Source organism: Homalodisca vitripennis, chromosome 1 (genome assembly GCF_021130785.1).
Source record: "Homalodisca vitripennis isolate AUS2020 chromosome 1, UT_GWSS_2.1, whole genome shotgun sequence".
Lineage (NCBI taxonomy): Eukaryota > Metazoa > Arthropoda > Insecta > Hemiptera > Cicadellidae > Homalodisca > Homalodisca vitripennis.
Window position 1 is genome coordinate 221,668,513 of NC_060207.1, and position 22,213 is coordinate 221,690,725.

The following is a 22,213-nucleotide window of genomic DNA, read 5'->3' on the forward strand; positions in this document are numbered from 1 at the left end:
GGTGAGAGGGGTGCTTCCCCCTCCCGACCACGCTACTCCCACCACTCAGAGCAGTGCCTCGATGCATGTATATCCTTCCATCCATAGATGTCTGTTGAGGATTACATGGAGCAGTTCAATTAAAATAAAATTATTTAAAGAAATAAATTTCAATAATGCACTTGGGTGAAGTTTTTTCTCACCACGGGAGTTCTCCCGGGTTTAAGTAAGATTTCAAAGAAAAATTTCATAATAAAGAAACTTGCCAATCAGAATATGGAATAATAATTCGTTTGTTTCGTCAAGCACACTATACCTTGAATAACTTCTTCATATATGGCTAGCAAAGCTGGATAAACTGCGTCAAAAATAAACAAAACTAACGTTTACAAACTTGCAAGAGATATACTGCGTCAACTATAAATAAAATCATATTTACAAACTTAAACTAATTTTAGTTGGCGGCGGGTTGGTAATTATGTGTTCCAGTCGACATCAAAATATTTTTCTTTAAGAGTACCAGTGGGTTAGACTTTAGCTGAGACTCAACTTTACGCCTAAACACATGAGGATCCAACGTTTTCATTTCATTTGGCACAGCATTGTGTAAGGTAAACAAGCACAGATGTACGGTGTATTTATAGGCGTATCGAATAAGGTACAATTTAGTTTATTTTGCAATTTGAAGACAAGGGTTACATGAGTCAATAATTGGGGTCTTACACATCCACGTAGTATTCATTATCAAGGACCTATCCTAAAAGTTGTTAATATTTCATTACGGTTACTATTTCTTGTATATAATAATTTGATTTTTCCCCTTCATTATATTCAACCTTATCACTTTAACAAAGAACAGGCTTTACAACTATCTGTGGATTGTATTGCAGAAATGTTATTCTGTAAAACTAGTTCTGTCTTTGATTGACGTTCTGTTCTTCTACTGTGCGCCGATATGTAGGTAATGTTTTTATGCGAAATACTTTGTCTAGAGTTTTAATTCACTTGAATCTTATCTTATTATTTTAACTCATTTTGATGAATTAAATTTAAAATTTTGGGTTTTTGTTGTTATTGTTTACTTTATGTTTTCACAATATATTCGAATTAGAAATCATAATTTCTTTCTTTTGCTGAGTAAGAATATTTTAACAGTAGATGCAATATCCTCTTTCAATCATTTCATTATCTTTTTCTCTTGTACACAGTTACATGAAGCCTGAGCCTACTTGTATGTGTTGTATGTTTATAATGAAGTTTGTTGGCCGTTGAATTGTTCGCCGGTGGCCTGTTGTTTCCGTCGTTCCGGAATCTGGACGTGCCATACTACATTGATTCAATCAATTCCATTCCAGCCATTCCCAGTCCAATGTCTGATCTGATCTCGTCTAACTCAATTTTGATCCTGTGTTGAACAGTTGAATTTGTGTTTTGTACATTTTGAGGAAATTTTGATTTAATATTAACTGTAAGTATTTTTAACAGATTGTATTAGTACAATTTTTATTATAATTTAAATTTAGTCTATAAATCTGTTGTTATATTATCTTAAAACTTATATAAGCCAGCAATTAAAGGTTATTGCCGGTTGGCAATAGGTTAGGTTTATAAAGAAAAATATTTATTAAAATATTTCTTGAATTAATTGTATAATTAGTTTGGGTACTTTGCATGTTTATTTAGTCTACATTTAGCAGTCTATCAGTTTTCTTTTAGGCCAACTAGGCTATTTCATGTGAAAGTTCGTAATTGCTAGGCCTACCTTGTAACAATGATCAAGGAAACCATGTAACATGAGAGTTTTTGGTTATTATTAACTCTTTTACGCCAATATTTCTTATTAGAAATGTGCAAAAGAAGCTAGGGGTACATATGAGCTTCAAACACTTGAATGATTGATAATTTGGAATCACAATTAGGCTAGAAAAATTTAAATGCTGTCATGCATGTACGCTGCTCAGACTTAGTATAAACAAATTTGGAAATTATAAGATTAACACTTTGAATCCCAAGCCCGAGCTCAGCGGGCAGTCTATTTTTAGTTCGTGGAGACTGGTAAGTAATTCGCATTACTGACGTTTTTTTAGAGGTTGTGTTATGTTTAGCAAGTCATATTAGACTAATTTTATTACTCTTTGGTTATTTATAAACGGTTACAAGCAAAAAAATATTATAACAGAAATTGAGTAGTAACAAACAGCTGATACGACGCCGAGTCACCAACTACGCAGTTGTCAGCTGGTCCGTGACGTCTGGACTGTTTACACTAGCTCTGTGTTTTACAGTGAATTATAAGTTATTTTAGCTACAGTTGTTTATAAAATTAGTAAGTTGTAAAAAAGCGTTTTTAATTAAAAAATTGCTTTTTTTATAAAAAACACCTTGTTTTTTAATCTCCATTAACTTAATAAATAGTTTTCACCATTAAAAACAAAATTATGGTATTGAAAATTTCATTGTTAATGATCTAAATCACCAATGTTTGGTTACTCGTCCCATCCGTTACAAATCAGTGTCCCATCCGTTACATTTGGAACATGATTTATTACTAGATAACGTTTATTATAATGATAAAAGATAAGTATAAAAACTGAAAACTATGCAATCTAATTAATAGGTTAGTATTTTTCCTGTTGTGTTAAAGATATGGACAGAACTGAATTACTTTCATAAAGGGAATCATCACTTGCTACACTTCCTAATTGTGTCCCATCCGTTTACACGTTTTTGAACTCTTTTAACTCTTAAAATAATATTGTATTTTTTAACCACTGGCATATTAATTTACATCAACTCTTTAAGCAACCAATTATGTTGTAAGTTTTTACTTTAATTACCCATTATTTAACTTATACAGCTTTCTTTAGGGTAAAAAAACACAGTTAAAACTGTCCCGTCCGTTACAAAAAGAATGGCTGTATTTGGAGTGCTCAGTTTATAATTTTTATTATGTTATTTATCTTACATTAGTCAAGAAACTACGTATTTGTTTGCTAGTGCCGTGCCGTGGCGTCTGTACCCTTTGTACGTCGACTCGCTTTGTGGTTTTACAGTGAAATAAAAGTTGTTTTAGTTATAGTTATTTATTTATACAGTTAGGATTTTGTGTTGCTCTCAGTGTTGTTTTATTATGTTATTCAACTCACACGCGTAAAATGAGTGAATTTTTGGATCCCAAAACAACGAAGCTTATCGTTGATACATTGTATAATACAGATTCTGACGATGATAATTCAGATTTTGACAATGCTGAACCTAATGTTTTGCTAAATAATAATAGAAATATGGTTTTTGAAAAGATAAGTGAGTTTATTGACGACTCTGGGTCTGAATGGGAGTTTGTGGATGATGAAGATGCCGATCCCGATTTTGAGGTTACTTGTACAACAGACAATATAAGTTATGATTTTGATTCTGATAGTTCTGATAATTTATGCTTTGATAAGACTGATAAGAAGGTCCATCCAACAAGAGTGTGTAAAGTTTGTTCAGAGAAAAATAAACAAACCACAGGCAAACCTGGAAGAAAAGAAAACTGTGTGGTTTTGCCCAGAGTGTGACACTGCCTCTGCCTTCCTGAATGTTTCAAATTTATTTCACACTAAAGCTAACTACTTGTAAATAGGACTACATTCTCTCTATTCAACTTTTCGTCTGTGTTATTTACTTTGATTATAAATAAATATATTTGAAACTACAACTTCTTGGCTTTATTTTTGATGTGTAATATGTAATGGTTAGCTGAAAAAGAAGTCAAGAAGAAAAATTTATAAACAAACTTATGCTTTATGTTCCAATGTTTATATTCTTCAGTATTTTACACACTTTTTATGGACTCAACATTTTCATTGATTTCAAAAAAGTTTATATATTTACCTTGGATATATATACATATATTTGAACTACAACTTCTTGGCTTTATTTTTGATGTGTAATATGTTATGGTTAGTAGAAAATAGTCAAGAGGAAAAATGTGCAAATAAATTTATGCGTTATGTTCCAATTTTTTTTTCTTCAGTATTTTACACACTTTTTTATGGACTCAAGATTTGTATTGACTTCAAAAAAGTTAAGTAAAAATTTTTAATAGTTTTATTTATATTTTTCTGCTTTTTAATTTGATATATTGGTTGCTAAGAAAGAAACTATAACTTAAAATTTTTTTACAATTTCATTAAAAAACCCCTTGAAATGGCTGGGACAGCACATATAAATATTACTAAGAACCTGGGACTCAAAGTGTTAAAGTTCGAGGTGGCAAATCACGAATTTGACGTTATCAACGTATTCTGCTCATCCTCCTGAACAAAAAATATATATGGTTTTAGGGGGTGCAAATGACAAATAGGCTAATGTGATTTTAGAGGGTATATACGTAAATAGTTAAGTTCTTAATGTTTTAATGTTCTGTTTGTGTGCTGTGTCTGGATATCTGTAAATATTATCTGCAGGTGGGACTGATAGCGTATCTGTTATCTGAGCGCTCTGGGGCAGAAGTCAGAGATAACGTGTACTGTAGTTTGGATCGAGTGAGTGCGTGACGATCATGGATCAACCATCCACTAGTTTGACCAATCGTAGTAAATTGGTGTGTCGGAGTGTTTTGTCGGGCATGTTAAGAGGTTACGTTTCGACCGAAACAAGATTATTTAGTTTCTGTACATTCTGTGGAACACACTAATGGTAAGTGTTCTCTATTAATGTCCATTTATATACATATTCATATTGGGGGTATTCATGATTTATTAAGTTTTTTACACGGTACATAATTGCCTTTCCATTACAATTCAATTTATATTTCTGATCAGCCCCTCTAGAATTTGATATTTTACTGATAGGTACTATCTTGAGGGATATTTTTCTTTCCTGTAGAACAGGAGATGAAGAACAGATGTAGATGATGGAAATATTGCTCCGCGGTTGAAAAGTTGTTCCATTTTTGATGTTCTAGAACTTCGTTATTTCTTATTTCCACCCCATCAAACCTTATATTGTTTTGTTCTGTAGGACGATTCCAATAACTTAATAACGCGAAACTCGTATTTTGCCGCTCCGGCCGTTAATGTGACAATTACCACAAATTTATATTATTTTCTATAATCTATATATACTTCTTTTAGTTAACAAAAATATAGCTCCACTATGAAATGGGTAGGGTACGATAAGCGGACCCGGTTTTTTATATCGAATGAATATAATCATCAATACCTAATATTCGTATCTCAAATCCTAGACCATTAATTGATATAAAAGTATAGTCCTTAATAACAATCATATGTTTTATATTAAAATATTAATTTAATATTTACAGTAATTAAACAAATTATTATAACAAAAATTAGGAAAACTGAAGACAACCATATTTGCTTCTCTCACAGTTACAGTTGTTTCTTTCCCACAAATTTCACATAATGGGTTTTTCGGTACGAGTCCATAATTTTTCAAAGCAATGTCGTGTAGTTTTCTAAAATTGACTGCCATTTGTAATGATCAAATGTTACTTATGTAAAATTGAAACATTACCGTACCTGTATTATTTGAAAGTGTTTACAGCTGTTGATATAGATTATTTAAGTTAACTGTTCAAAATAATTAATCAGTATCGATTGATTATATCGATTGTTATTGTTAAGTAATATCGTTTGCCAATTTCGATATAAAAAACCGGGTCCGCTTATCGTACCCTCCCCAAAATATGACTTTAATATTTACAGTAATAATTACAGTAATATTTACAGATGATGTCACAAATAATAAATGAACATAACCAAAATTAGGGAAATCATAACTTAAACTAAATTAACCAAAACGAGAAAGATCAAACAGCAAAACTCATAAATAATTAAGAAATTATAACACATTTGGAGTCGAAAAATAAATGATAACATAATAATTAGAATAGAAAATGGAAACTTGTCGAACTATCTACATGTTTTTGCCTGGGTAGCAATTTTTAACTACTTTTAGAAAATGGTTGAACGCGTCCTCTTCAGAAAATAATACCTCTCTTCTATATAAATATTCACAGAGGTGATCTGCGAGAAGATCAGCTGGGACCATACTGTTTGTTGTTTCAACTCATGTATAGTAGGAATAAAATTATTATTTGCTGTACTAGCTTTATGGAATTAAAAATCATACCAATTGGATGTTGGGTACATAAGCTGGATGTAAGGTATATAACTTTTAATCTAGTAAAGTGCAGTTCAATTTATATACTTGTAAGCCTGCTGTTTAACAGAAACACATTTAGTACAAGAACTTTTAAATTTATCTTCACTTTATTAAAGCTGATGTTTTCCTGTACTGGCACATTTTAGATAAGAAGATGGCTCGTGGTGGTGGTGGAAGAGGAGGTCGAGGTGGATTCATGATGGGGCGAGGAGGTGGAATGAGGATGCCGTTTTTCCCGAAGAAAAACTTTCCTCCATCATTTGTACCGAGGCATCCATTTGACATGGCACTCTGTGAGCAGGCCTTTCCTCGGGTAAAGCCTCTTCCGGCTGGTTCAGAAGAAGCTTTCACTCAGGTAACGTGTTTAATCTTGTATACAAAATGTACAGTAGTTTGATTACTTTGTCCTAAAACCAAGTAAGACAAAGTAACAAATCAAATAAAAATCTTTGCATTCAGTAATAAATAGGAACAGTTTATCTATTTAGTTAGTTTTAATTTAAGGGATTCTTTAATTAATAATTATAATCTATATTATAGTACTATCTAACCATTAACACAGTATCTCTGTTGTCTTTAATCATATTTTTCAGAAATGAATGCCAAGATCAAATTTTTAATTAGGCTACTAAGTATGTACTTTAAATTTCAATACTTTTGGTATACTTCTGATTACTTTCTAGACATTAAATTTTAATTTATATTTCCTGTAATCAAATTTACTAGATTTACTAGGCAATAATTCTTTCTACTGGAAGATTAGGCAAAACAATGTTTACAATAATCTAGAATCATTCTGTGTATGAAAATAAAAGAATGAAGTATTTTTCAGTTACTGCCACTTAGGGTATTAACTGTAGTAATTTTATGAACAATAGTAGATATTTAATTTATATATAATCGACTATTGTATTAGCAATAATGATTTGGTTAGATTTTTTAAAGTGCGAGTTCTACATTATAGTTTGAATATTGTACATACTACTGGCTGCACTGGGCTTTACAGGTTGCAATATATTAAAACCCTGAATAATAACTTATTAAAATGGGTGTATAAGAGAAATGACTTATGTACAAATGATTTCTGTAAGTTATACTTTGGAAATGGTGGTAGGAATGAGAGATGACTAATAGGGGAGGTGTAAGTTGAGTTGGGGAGGGTGAATTATCACGTTATTTGCCCAGCCAGTTGCTCAGCAATGTGTCATGCATACTCCCACTCTTTGCCAAGAGGTGGAGGGTAGGTGCTGTGTTCTGATGTTAAAAAAAAACTATTTTGCTTGGTTATTATCACTTTGATAGCCAAGAACCGATTACATCGGTCTGTGTTTCTGAGAAATGCCAAAAGCCTACCGGATCGGTTTTTTCAAATATTTATTATTCTGTTAATGTTGATAAATGGTATTGTACTTAATCTCATATTATAGGCTACATAATAAAATAAATAAAAATAGATTATCCACCCTGATTTGATTTGTTACAGCTGATAAATGCTATTTGCCAATATGAGAGACGACTTATATGTGAGCAAATTTTCAACATTTTGCACTAACGTATAAGAAAAATAAAAACTCTGTATTACGGATAATTACTCATTTGAAACTTGGTATGTTTGTTCCTATGTATGTAAGGAATAGTAAAAAGATGAAAAAAATGTTAAATTTGTTATGTATTTAAAAATTTTAACACGTTTTATCATTTCAATAAATATTGTAAGTTATACATGCTTTTCTTGTTACATCATTTAAAACAATCTCATTACGTTTATTTTTTTAAAGGTATGAATTATTTAGCGGAACACTACACAAACAAAAAAAGAATTCTTGATACTGAGATAGGTGATATGTCACAAATATTTTGCACTGATAGCATCACCCCCTCCAAAGCGCTTAGCACTCAAAGTGTTAATATACATAGTATCATTCATGGAATATTTTAGTTGACCTGGGTTTTGGTTGAACTGAGTTTGGTTAACGGGGTTTTACTGCGATTCTAGTTTTAAATTTTAACATTTCAATTTTTGTTGAACTGTTGTTCAGGCTTGTTGCCTTTAGAATGCTCTCCCTGATGATATTAGAAGTATCATGGGTCGTGTGTGGTTTAGGGACTTGTTGCTGTGGGGGGAGGGAGTGACGGGCGGTGATGCTTGCAGTGTGTGTGAGGTCAGACAGTGTGTTTGGAGGGATTGAACGTGTTATTGTTCTTTTTATTTTCTCTTTGACATTGTTAGCTTCTTTTCTTTATCTTTCATTAAGATTTATATTTTTAAGTTCTTGGGTTATTTTATGTGAATTAAGCAATTTTGTTTAGATTTTATTATAAAGTATAAGTATGTTAACAGTTTACATATGTCTGTATTCAATTATTGTAAATTTACTGTATACAATATGAAGGTGAGTGGTAGAGAGGTCTTTACAGCCCTAACTCCACCTCTTTAATGAAGGCATATTTAATTTTTTTTTATGTACATGCTCCAAATTATCATTTTTAAATAATAAGTACTGTGTTATATTTTCAGGATTGTCAAAAAGCAAACATTGTTTTTATTCTTCTTTTCCTTTTTTTTAGGCTCTGCTTAAACGTAACACTGACCTGACGCCAACGCCACAAGAGCAGGCAGCAGTGTTAAATCTAGTCACAATGGTGCAGACGGCTTTTGATAATTTGGTTGTCGCACCAGGGAACTTTGATGCCTGTGTAAGTTAAAAATATTCTCAAGATTTATACACTTTTAAATAGGTAGTTTAATTGCTTTATACTCGTTTAGTTTATTATTTAGCAATTATCACAATATGTATTTATAGGAGAAATAGAAATAATAATGGACAAATTTGGATATTATAAATGCTTCTTGATCAATGTGGTCAATGTTGCAGCAAGTAGAGGAAGCTCGTCAGGTTGGATCGTTTAAAAAAGGAACCATGCTGACGGGACATAATGTTGCGGATATTGTTGTCATCCTGAAAACTCTGCCGACCAAGATGTGCGTTGGAGCCCTGGGAAATAGGATATTGGAGGACCTAAAAAAGACAAATGCGAATGAAGGTAGCGTATTATTGGTTGAAATTTAAAGCACAATACTAGTCGAGAGCTAATGTTTGTTGGATGTCCAGCTGCTCACTGGGCACTTCTGTACTCATATGAATTGTGGTGAATGAGTCATGATTAGGTAAAACTAAATTTTAAGTAATTTTGGTTTTTTATTGGAAATATATTGTGTGTGTGTGTGTGTTGTTTTGTACTTTTTCATAATTTCATCACTTACAAAAAAGTTGTTAACTTACATTGGATTTCTTAGCAATGATATATTTAAAAAAAAATTGTAGTGTGGACAATTAACTCTTACTCTGATAAGGGGACGTTATGAATAAAATAGTGTTAAGAGCCAAGAACATCCATAAACGTAATATTACAAAATATCATTTGTTTCCTTTTAGAAATGTATACATGTTATCAATACTAATTATTGAATCACAAATTAGGATGTAAGAAACAAGGGCCCCACCTTGTGAGGGGGTTAGGGGTTTAAGCAATTCATGATTTACTATTAGTTGTGTTTTGTATTTACTCCCAAAGTATTATGTATGAGATTTGTATAGATTTTCATGAAAAATCTTTCAAGCTTTAAGACTATGCTAGAACAAATGCTTTAGATCATAATGTAGAAGAAGTGCTGTTTGTAAGTGTACCTCTGCTTGTTCAGTGTTAGCTCTCTGTACAAATGATAGAGGCTTCTTCGAGATCAGCAGCTCCGAGGCAGCCGTGCGCGTGTTGGTGGCCACAGTCCAGTACAACCTGCGCAAGCTGGACCCCGAGATCCACATGGACTACAAGACCCTCCAGAGCCACCTCGCAGCCATCAGGCACAGTCGGTGGTTCGAGGAGAACGCCCATCATTCCTCCGTCAAGGTGTTAATCCGCCTGCTGCGCGACCTCAAGACCAGATTCGACAGCTTAGAGCCTCTCACTCCGTGGATGCTAGACCTGTTGGTTAGTTGCCTATTTCCAAAATTATTTTTTAATGCTGGTGTGTTTGAATGGGTCTAAGCTAGTATAAATGTACATTTGATAGAGATTTACAGTTGGTTTAGGTCTCGTTCTGTATTGTAGGCTACGTATGGATAAGAATCTAAGACATGATATCCTATTGGAATTATATAGCATTGTTTGTTCGTTCAGATTTTGAGATATGGATTCTCTTCCCATTCACTCTTCTATAATATCCAATCAGAGTGTTATAATTTTCTCATTATATGTTGGAGTAAGTGGAAAGAGAGTGTATGAGATATATCCAGAGAGTAAGTTCTGTTTTACTAGTCAAAGAAAATAAATACATATTACGAAAAACAATATTTATTAAAGAATCCCAATAACTACTCTTTTATGACTAACAGTCATCAGTTGTAAGATGCCAATGTTCGTATTTTCCCCATCATAAAAAAGTGCTCTCTGAACTTTAAAAGAAGAGGTAACGAGTTCATTGACATCATAAAACAATCTGTCAGCAAGGTTAAATTTCTGGGTACATGAAAATAAAGTAGTTACAAGTAGCAAGATTTGTATTTTACGGAGGGTGGATTACGGTTCTCAGCAAAAGTCTCTAAAATTTGTTGAGTAATTTGAAATGCGTGAAGATGAGTCTTGTCATCATGGATCAGAATGGTGGCAGTGGTAAGCATCCCATGATGCTTATGATGTTTTGCATTTTTCCAAGCATTTCACAATAAACATTCGTGTTATTTTTCCCCACACATAAGAGAATATAATTTTGTTCCAAGCATTGTGCACACATTTTTTAAATTTGTCAAGATTTGTTTGATTTCTTTCTGTTGCTTGTTACAACATGCATCTTCATTCCATTTGATTCAGTCACTGTACTGCCAGGGAAGCTGTCATTGTTATTGTATGCATAGATTGTGTTATTCTAATCTCACATAAGGCAGGATTTTCATTTGATTTGGCCAAAATGAAAAACAAGTAGCCAAATATGGTGTTAGCTGCTTTGTAAGACATAGACATTTTCTTTATTTGCAGTTTCGTCAAGAAATACAATGGCGTCAAACATTTTAAAAATGAAAAGAAGAAGAGAATGGACAGTTTTCAGTTCTTCCATTGCAGGAACTCTTCCAGCGTATAAAAAGGTTTGTCGATCAGCCATGCTGTCAGAGCAGTCTTCAGTCTTGTTCCCGTTAGGGTCCTGAGCTCATTTAGACAATAGACAATATTCTTTATTAACAACATCATCAAGACATGTTACAGAGTCAAACAGTTTTTAAAAGTGAATTGTGTTATTAAATGAGAGGTCTTTTTAAAATTCATCATTCCATGAGAAGAACTCATCGAGCGTGTAGTATGCGTGGTCTTGCAGCCAACACCGTAAGGTTCTCTTTATAGCTCTTGGGTTGTCTTTCAGATGATCTGGTAGCTTGTTGAACAGTTTCATTCCAGCATATGATGGTTTTTTCTCGTATAATGCTGTTCCATGGACTGGTAGAGTGTAATCCCCTGCTTGTCTAGTGTAGTGGCCGTGGGAGATCTATTTGTTTTGGAGGATTCTTAGTTATGCAGTAAAGTAATGGTTTCTATGACGTAAATGGATGTACTGTCAATATTTTCCAGTTTTTGAAGATGTTTCTGCAGCTCTCTCTAGGTCCTATTCCAGCCATTAACCTTATTGCTTTTTTCTGCATCACCAGAACTCTGTGGAGATTGCCAGCTGAAGAAGCAACCCCAGACTGCTATTCCATAACGCAGGTGGCTTTCGAATAACGCATGATATGCTGTTCTCGTGGCTTCATGAGTACTAGTTGTCTTGGTTCTCTTTAATGCAAACAATGCTGAGTTAAGCTTTAGGCAGAGGCTGTCTATATGGTTTTTTCCAGCGCATGTTCTTGTCAAGTAATATGCCAAGATGTTTAACTTCATCAGCTGCTTGGATATTTGGTAGTTCAGTTACAAGGGCCTTTTTATTGCCTAGAGTCATTTGTTTTGTTTTTTTCTCATTGAGAACGAGGTCGTTTCTCATTGTATATTCTTGAGCCATGTTGAAAGCTATGTATGTGTTAATTTCCAGTTGTTCAGTATTTCTATTTGCTGTCAAGCAGAACTGTGTCGTCTGCGTACATGATCATTTGACAATATTCTCTCAAGTTGTTCTGGAAAGTCATTTATAAATAAAATAAACAAAACTGGTCCAAGGACCGAGCCTTGTGGAAACTCCTCTTCTCACTGGTAGGGGGTGAGATTGTAGTGATTGTGTGAGTCCCTTGGTTGTTTCCTTTAGTTCCACTATTTGCTTTCGTCCTTTGAAATAGCTTTCAAACCAACTGAGTGCTGTTTTGTCTAATACCAACATTTTGAAAGTTTGGTCAATATGAGTTCATGTCCAAGGCAATCAAAGGCTTTACTGAGATCAAGGTATAAGCTGGTGATAGTGTTGCTGATCTCCATATTGTCAATTATATATTCAGCTAGTTCAATAATTGCAGTTGTGGTAGATTTTCCAGAGATGAATCCATGCTGCTTGTCAGTTAGTATTTGGTTCTCTCTTAGATACTTTAGGAGTCTAATAAGAGTTACTTTTTCAATAAGTTTTGAGATTGATGGGAGAAGAGAGATAGGTCTGTAATTGGCAATGTTTTGAGGGTCACCTTGTTTAAATTTTCGGATAGATTTTAGCAATTTTTAATTTTGATGGGAAGATGCCTTTTTGAATGGACAAATTTGTGATTTTTACAAGGGGTGTTATTAGTTCATCAGCACAACATTTAAGGATCTTTGTTGATATTTCATCTACTCCAGAAGAAGATGAACTCCTTAGAGACCTTACAATTTTGTACATTTCATCAGCTGTGGTTGGTTCCAAAGTTGTTTAGAGTTTCTCTTAGAACTGCTTCGACATGTTGAGTGGCTGGGACTGAATCAATTGTTTATTTAATTTATTTTAAGCGTTTCTTCAGCTATGTTTGCAAAATACTCGTTAAAACAATTAGCTATTCTTTCAGTATCTGTCAACAGTTCTCCCGTCATGATATATTTCTATTTTAGTAGTTTTCAGCGCCTATCTTCCTTTGCCTCTCGTTGTTTACAGTGTTCCAATTCAATTTGGCAGGAGGTTGTGGAGTTTTCTTCCCATATACGCTGGTGTCTTCTCGTACAGTGTGAGGTGATGGCGAGGCATTGTGTAGTGTGGCATATCTGGTGTTGTAGTTGTGGATATTTGAGCCTTGTGGGAGGGTTCCTGCATCAACATACAACACTACTTCTTTTATATAGAGGGAGATGACAGTCATTATTTTTAATGTCGCAAAAACTTCTTTGCATGAGTCTGTAGAGTTTATACCAGCCAGTATTCTCACTGCTCTTTTCTGCAATACTAAGATGCGTTTTGTGTTTGTTGCTGTTGATGCTCCCCAAACAGCCAGCCCATATTGCTAGGTGTGACTGAAAGAGCGCATAATAGGCGATCATAGCAGTCTCTTAGACTACCTGATTGTCTGACGCGCTTTTAGAACATATATACAGGAGCTGAGTTTAGCTGTTAAGGCATCTATATGCCTAGACCAAGAGATTTGGCTGTCTATGATTACTCCAAGAAATACAGAGTATTCTTCCAAAGACACACCAGGCACAGTTTTGAACCAAGACCCCTCTTCTCCCGAAAGCCAGCTGCTTGGTTTTTGGAAACATTCACGGCAAGATCGTTCTTATGGCAGTATTGGTAAGCCATTTCCAGAGCAATATACGACTGTACGGCGAGTTCATCTGGTGAGTGTTCAGCAAGTAACAGCGTTGTGTCATCCGCATACATTACAGCTTCACAGTGTTCTCCCAAGTACCGCGGCATATCGTTTGTAAGCAGTATGAACAACACTGGCCCCAGTACCGAGCCCTGCGGGCACACCCCTTTTTAATGGGAAGAGGGTTTGATCTTATAGCCTGTGAGAGCCCTCTATTTATTTCTGTCAGCTCTACCACCTGACTGCGGCCCTCCAGATAACTTCTGAACCACTTCATAGCAGTACCCCCCGACACCCAAACTTCCAAGCTTGCCAAGGATCAGACTGTGGCCCAGGCAGTCAAAAGCCTTACTAAAGTCCAGCATAATGCCTGTAACCAACTTTCCTGATTCCAAGTTTTCAACAATGAATTCAGCTAGAGCAATGATGGCTGATGTTTGTAGAGCGGCCCTTTAAGAAATCCATGCTGTTTACCTGTCAAGAGGTGGTTAGTCTCACAGTGATTCATGAGTCTTCTGAGAACCACTTTCTCCATTACCTTGGAGAATGTTGGGAGCAAGGAGATAGGCCTGTAGTTACTGGCTTCCAGTGCACTTCCTTTCTTTAGCTTAGGGTAGACCTTAGCTTGCAAGTGCTGAGGGGAAAAGTCTTTGTGTCAAGGGACATATTTACAACATGTGGTCAGGGGTGGTATTAATTCAGTACTGCAGTGTTTTAACAGTTTTCGCTGGTATATCATCAATACCAGAGGATGTTTTTAGGTTTTAATGTGTTTATAATATCACTGATTTCTTTCTCATTTGTGAGAGGTAAAATGTAGAAAATCATGTAATGATTAGGTTTGATACTGAACACATGTTAAACTGTGATAGCAACACTAAAACTGCAAAAAATACAAACAAAACTTACTTTGTGGACTTAACTGTTATATTAGTTTTTGATATCACTATTTGTATGTCTTACGTTTTCTTATTATATATATATATATATATATATATATATATATATTTATACTTTATATATATATATATATATATATATATATACTTTATATATATATATATATATATATATATATATATATATATATATATATCAGTCTAAGAGGCTAAGACTGATAAGTTCCAAATTCTACCACTCATATCTTGCCACGGCCATTATTACACTACTCATGGTATGCACTATAATAAGAAAGGAAAAAGTGAAAATTGCAGAGATGATTGTGAAAATGCTTTCAAAAAATATAGAAAAACCTACCAATCAGACTTCGGGTTTTGTCTCCTGTGATTGAGGAGCAGGGAATCCATGTAATTGAACAGGACATGGGCCTTATAATTGATAATTTTTTGTATGACTCATCTGTGGGTTTCGCCCATTCTATATCTGGTGACCTTGGCCATGATAGAAATATGACAGCTGTGTAGCTGTTGTATTCAGGAAAGAAAATTGGTAGGCCACAGCTTTCAGACCTCAAATCAGACAAACTTACGTTTCAAAGGTAAGCCATGGAGGAGCCTGCATATACAAGCCTAATTACCAAAGCGACGTATAATGCAAAACCCATAATTCAGGACTACAATGATGCTTTCGCCCAACTGACTCAGGACTTCAAGGCCAAAGGGCTTAAAAAATTGATCTGCTCCCCAATGGGCTGTGTGAGAGATATGATTCCGCCTGAACAATTCGCCAAGAACATAGTGGCATTCCATCAAGAAACTGGTGCTTCAGTAAGTATTGTGTGCTGTGACCAGGTATCACAAAGAGAATTAAGGCATGGATTTTCACATCAGGAGTTTATGTTGAAGCTGAAAGAGTCGATTGAAAGATGGCATCTGTAACCTTTCATCTGCTGGTGGACAGGATATAGAGTGTCAAGACGTATCAGTTCCTGTGGACAGTCCCCCTACTTCGACCCAGACTCCAGTAGATGAGGGAAGAGGATGGTGCGGATAGACTTAAAAAACGAACCTCCAAACAAAAATATAAAGAAACACTTAGATTTAGATAACTTCTGTTTAGTTTGTAACAATTTCACTGCTATCATGCAAATAAGGTAAATCAAAATTTAAAAATTTAAGAATGTTTGGCCTATTTGTAAGGAAGCCAAAAATTGATCAGAAATATAATTGGCTATTACATTTAAATATCCAAGGAGGAGTACTTGATAAAAAAATTGATTTTAGAAATAATTCTACAAAATTCAAATATTCAAATTATTTGTTTAAATGAACATTGGTTGAGTAGGGATAGTGTTACCATTTTAAAATAGTTTTTCTAATTATAATCTGGCACATTTTTATTGTAGAGATAGAGATTATCATGGAGGCTCATGTATTCTTTTGAAAAATAATTTTTGAATTTAAAACCAGAGAAGATCTGTGCATTTATAATATGGATTTCAGTTTTTGAAGCTTCATGCATAGAAAATAATTAATTTAAAAAGGCCTATAATTATCATTTCTATTTATAGAGTGCCAGAAGATTCAAATTTCAAATTATTTTTAAATAAGCTTGAGGCTTTGTTAAAACTTTTAGGTAAAGAAAACCATGTAAACAATGTTTATATTGCATCAGACTTTAATGTAGATATACATGGAAACAACAAATAAACCACAGCAGAAATTTGAATTCCTTTCTCTGATTGAATCATACGGTTTTAAAAAACACATTTTGCATCACCAACTAGGATTACTTTTAATACAAATTCATGCATTGATAATATTTTAACTTTTAAATTTAAGTCATCCTTTGAATCTCAGACAATGAATATTTGGAATTGGGTTTGTCGGATCACAGGGCAGTCTTTTTTAGAATATTTCTAAAGATCTTATTTCTGATAATGAAAATACTAAACTTAGAGTAAAAAGACGGATTTTTTCTAAAAAAAGCTCTTTATAGATTTAGCAGTAGATTAAAAGACACTAAGTGGAATGTTTCAAACAATTTTACTTTTGTTGACAACTGTTCTAATTTTCTTTAATTGCTTTCAAAATATATTTGAAGAATCATTTCCATTAAAATTCTCTGCTAACAAAACCAAACAATCCAAAAATAAAAAATGGATAACAAAAGGAATTCAAATTTTCAAGCATTAAAAAGAGGGAGCTTAGTAAACTAGCCAAACAGTCAAACAATCCAAATTTCATAAATTATGTAAAAAATTATAAAAAAAATTTTCAAAAATGTCTGTAATAAATCAAAGCAAATGTATAATTCTAATTTCATAAAAGATTCTGAAAATAAAAAATAAAGCTGCTTGGCATGTAGTTAAATCTGAGCTTGGATGCAAAAAAATCTGTTAACAATTTTCCTGATGTTGTGTTGGATAGTGGTAGGGTTGTTAAAGATGGAAAGGAAATTGCACAATTCTTCAACAAAAAATTTGCAGAATTGGCCAAAGAAATTAAGGCTCGACCTTGTGAACACGAGGCCCTAAATTTTAGCACAAACTGATCTTGAATGTCAATTTTTTAAGTTTAATTTTGGTAATGTGTCATCAGATGATGTTGTTAAAGTGATAAAATCATTAAAAAATAAAAAATCATCTGGGTGGGATGAAAATACCTCTGGACGTAATGAAACATGTAATGTATAGTATAGCTGTTCCTTTATCAGTTTTAATTAATCAATCATTCAAAAATTGTAGTTTTCCAAAAAATTTAAAACGGGCTGAATTAAAACCACTCTATAAAAAAGGCCAAAAACAAAATCCAGATAATTACCGTCCAATTTCAATACTGCCATCATTTTCTAAAGTATTTGAAAAAATTAGCACTACTAAACCAAATTACAAATTTTTTTAGAATCTAATTCAATTTTGACTTGTGATCAATTCGGATTTAGGAGGGGTCACAGTACATTAGGGGCCATTAATAAACTTGTAAATGAGGTGTCTTGGGCTTTGGATGGGTCACAGAGAACCATGGTGTGTGTTTTGTGATTTGTCCAAGGCTTTTGATTGTGTAACCATAAATATCCTTTTAAAAAAGCTTAAACTGTACAGTTTTTTCAAATAGATCAATCCTGTGGATTGATTCTTATTATAGTTCATCGATTTCAAAGAACTGTAATTTTTAAAAATAGTGTAAAATCTAGATCTCGTTGGGAGGAAATTAAAGTTGGCGTTCCTCAAGGGTCTATTTTGGGGCCTCTACTTTTTCTTCTGTATGTTAATGATTTACCTAAAAATGTTTCACCAAAAATTATATTATATTGCAGATGACACAAACCGCAGTTGTTAAAGCAAACTCTCACTTTCAATTGAAAAATAAATTAAATCAAGCTTTTTATGAATTGGCATACTGGTTTTAAGGTTAACGGATTGAAATTAAATCAAGAGAAAACTCAACTATTAAATTTTCGAACAGCACAATTAAAGGAGGGCTATAATAAGGATGTGATTTTCCACGGCCAACAAATAAAATTATGTGATAGTGCAAAATTTTTAGGTATAGATCTGGATATAAACTTTTCTTGGAAAAAATGTATTGAAAATATTATTAGAAGATTAAACTCGGCATGTTATCAAATGCTAGTGTTACGAAATTCAATTAATTTGGAAAACTAGAATAATAATTTACTACTCTTTCTTTTTTTCAATAATTCAATATGGTATTGAATTTTGGGGATCATCTTCTGACTTTGATAAAGTTTTTAAGATCCAAAAAAAAATTATGAGATTAATGACCTTTTCATCATTTAGAACTTCTTGCAAACCTCTGTTTAAAGAATTAAAAAATCTTATCACTTCCAAATTTATACATTCTGAAAACCCTACTAACAGTACAATCAAATTTTGAAAGCTTATCAAGTGATAACTTTGATCATAATTACAATACAAGATTTAAAGCTAATTTTCAATATCCCATACATGACTGCGTCTGGTAGAAAAAACTCCAATATACACGGCAAAAAAACTATACAATAAGTTACCTCAAAAATATAAACATTTAATCAATTCAAAAACATTTAAAAGCAAACTAACAGATTTTTTTGTTGGAAAAAAAACTATTATAGTGTTGATGAGTATTTGATGGATCCTGAATTTTAAAATTGTGTTTTAACATAGATTACATTAAATTTGTTACGCTGTCTTGACCTCTTATATGTATTTTTATTAAGTTTAATATGTATATGTGAATTGTGATGTGCATATGTATGAATGTATATGTGTATGTATCATTATTACATTATTTATGACAATGTTACCTGTTTCTATAGCAATGCTATGTATAAACGTTGACGTAACAATAATGACTGATTCTGATTCTGATTCTGATATATATATATAGATATATATATATATATATATATATATGTGTGTAAAAGAACAATTTTCAACTAAAAAATTTGTGATGGAACTTAAGAGTTTACTACATTTTTATTGGTAAATTGAGATGTCTCTAGTTAAATCTTATCCTATTAATTGGTTACTGATTACTATTTATTCAATATTTATGGAATTTAAATATCTCCTAAATACTTATTTTTAGTGTGAAAACATGTTTAAAGCAATTTTTAATTTGTTCAATGTACTGATTTTGTTAATAAAGACCTGATAAATTCTTCTAAAAAATATCATTTTTGTCAGTCCATCAGTGTGATAACTCTCGATAAAGAAGTTCTTTGGACTTAAAATTTTATAATTAGGTCCTATTGTTTCAAGAAAGAACCCTATTAAACTCAAGAGTTAAAAGATCAAACAACAGCAAAGTTGCTAGTAACTCTGTAAAGAAATGCTGTTTTAAGTTTCGTTAAATTTTGTTAGGTCTTTTGATTCTCTGTTGTATCAGTTTATTCGTTGTAATCCATCAGAGTTTTCAATCAGAGAAAATACAGAGTTATTTATAATTAACAAGTGATTGATGTTCTTTGTTTGTAGGCTCACAGTGCAATAATGAACAATCCGAGCAGACAAGCTTTGCCCATCAACGTAGCCTATAGAAGAGTCCTGCAACTGCTTGCTTCTGGTCTATTTCTGCCTGGCTCAGCAAGTATGAAGTTAATCCCCATTTTTAATTTGATCATGTGGATGAACAGCTAGTAGTTTTGAGGAACAAAACGTACCCTAGGTTTCAATACTACATCGTACATAGTTAACAATAAATTATGAAATAGTTGAGAATTTAATTTCACTTTAAATACTTTTGTAATGTCACTAACATGTTTTTTTTAGGCATAACTGATCGTATAGATAACGGAGTCACTTATAGAGTACACCAGACGATGACTCTGGAACAGCAAGACCAAGTGTGTCTCACCGCTCAGACCCTGATCCGGATCATGGCCCACGGAGGATTCAAAACTGTCTTGGACGGACATTCCGGTGCGTACTCTCAAATCACCTTAGGCTGCTTTTGCTAGCTATTAATTGAAATGCTTTCCTCTAAATTATTTGTCAGAAATGAGTGAGGTCAAATGATTCCCGCATTGTTTTATGTTGATTACCATATTGCCAATGCAATCTTGATACCCAACCAATCATGTGATTTTCAGATTTTATTTAAAAAAAGGATCACTAGACGTTGTTTTTCTTTTTCGACACAATAGTGAAAATGTATTATTATTCTTCTGGGCTCCAGGTATTAATTTTACAGTAGACCAAAGTATTGAAATTCACCTGAACACTAGGATGACATCTGGAATTTAATGGATTAACATTTTATATTTTACTCTTAGTTTGTACGATTCTTTCGGATAACACTGTGAACCTCAGGTAGTGGTGATGATTTCACACTGGATCATTATCCAGAACTACTAAAGTGTATTGCAAAATTAACTAAACCAGAGTTGGGAAAAGCACTTATTGTTGTGATAACGGTAGTTAGACATCATATAATGTTATTTTAATTTTCAGCAAGTTAATGTTGAATGTGATGTCTCTATGGCTTGAGACAAGTTTTGAATTTATTAACAGTAAACCTCATACAAATATTGAATGTTTAATAATGCTCTGAGAGACTTAATTCTGTAAACATTTTTATTTTTGTAATTTAATTCACTCAAATTTATGATTTGTAGCAAGATATACCAGAATATCCATAACATTATTAATTAGAAATAATAACGTGAAACGTGTTAGAACATCTTTAAATATTCTTTATGATGTTTTAACTTATCTGAAATTTCAGGTACCTGAAAGAAAGCGGATAGTTTTGTTCAAATTCATTGTAAAATATGATTTTTATTACTAATTCCGGAATTTGATTCATGACTCAGTACTTTTAGGTAAAGTATTATAAGAGTATTGATGGTTTTAACTAGTTTCTGAAATAACTGGCACTTTGTTTTAACAGGACTCATCACCCAGACAACAGTGTGGGACGGTGTGGAAGTGACACCTCTGGATAAGGCGTTTGAGAAACCTGTTGAAAAGGAAGGAGAAAATGAGGACATGGACGCAGAGGGTACGGGAGGGGAAGAGGCGATGGAGACCACGGATAACTAATGATATTAATATTTTAAGTGTGATTACTTTGATATGATTTTTCAGTAGACATCAGCATCCTCACTATTATCACCGGCCAATTTTAATCACTAAGAATCAGTATTCTTAATGTTTTGTGATGATTTATAACTTTATATTTGTCTTTTAAATTAAACTGATCTTACAGATTTGTACTGATATTTTTCTCCTCATCCAACACCTAAATTCTTGGTATACATAAATGTGTGTAATGTTTGAAGTTAGAAAAGTGGTGTTATTCAAAACACGCATATTTATATGGGGTAATTTTGAAAATAAAAACCACATGTGTAGTTTTTTATTAAAATAACGCGACTGTGACAATCTTGTCACCAACTACTTTAAGCTATTTTATTTATGTTTTAGAACTTTTTATTGTTTGAAACATAAATGGCGCGATAGTAAAACTTTAAACTGCTTCAGCTTTTCAAGCCAAAAATAGGTCTTGCCAATATTATTGGACAATTGTTTATTATGTTTCTAATAACAATAAGTTGTAAATATTATGTGGAAATAATTTTACACAAATTGTTAAAAACCTAAAAGACTCAAATATAAAAAAGATTACTTTTTATGTTTATACGTAAATTTTATTTATATAATCTTCCAAACAAATTATTTTGCAGACAATAGAATGCTATTTTACAATAATATTACTTTCAAATATAAGTTTTAATTTTTACATAAATATAAATATTTATGTACAAAACAAGCATTTGTTAGTATAAAATAAAAACGAACATTATAAGTTGCAGTTTTTGGAATGTTATGTTTTAGAATTTACTGCCCGGTTTTACAAGTTCAAAAATTGTAAATTTAGCAAAACATTTTTTTAAATGTAAAAGTGAGTGTCTCC

The 22,213-nt window shown here is 32.8% G+C and overlaps 1 protein-coding gene across 1 annotated transcript; it reads left to right on the plus strand.

The window, feature by feature from the left end:
• Positions 1 to 1,308: 1,308 nt before the first annotated feature.
• On the plus strand, positions 1,309 to 21,506 carry LOC124353083 (interleukin enhancer-binding factor 2 homolog). The gene is made up of 8 exons (XM_046802899.1): positions 1,309 to 1,447; positions 6,300 to 6,508; positions 8,722 to 8,850; positions 9,030 to 9,198; positions 9,857 to 10,143; positions 19,774 to 19,885; positions 20,068 to 20,217; positions 21,188 to 21,506. The coding sequence occupies exons 2-8, from the start codon at positions 6,308 to 6,310 to the stop codon at positions 21,337 to 21,339; spliced, it is 1,200 nt and encodes a 399-aa protein (XP_046658855.1). The 5' UTR covers positions 1,309 to 1,447; positions 6,300 to 6,307; the 3' UTR covers positions 21,340 to 21,506.
• The last annotated feature ends 707 nt before the right edge of the window (positions 21,507 to 22,213 follow it).

Coding starts and splice junctions, on each gene's coding strand:
- LOC124353083 (XM_046802899.1), top strand. CDS start 6,308: ATGGCTCGTGGTGGTGGTGGAAGAGGAGGTCGAGGTGGATTCATGATG. Junction 6,509..8,721: donor CAGAAGAAGCTTTCACTCAG/GTAACGTGTTTA, acceptor CCTTTTTTTTAG/GCTCTGCTTAAACGTAACAC. Junction 8,851..9,029: donor CAGGGAACTTTGATGCCTGT/GTAAGTTAAAAA, acceptor TCAATGTTGCAG/CAAGTAGAGGAAGCTCGTCA.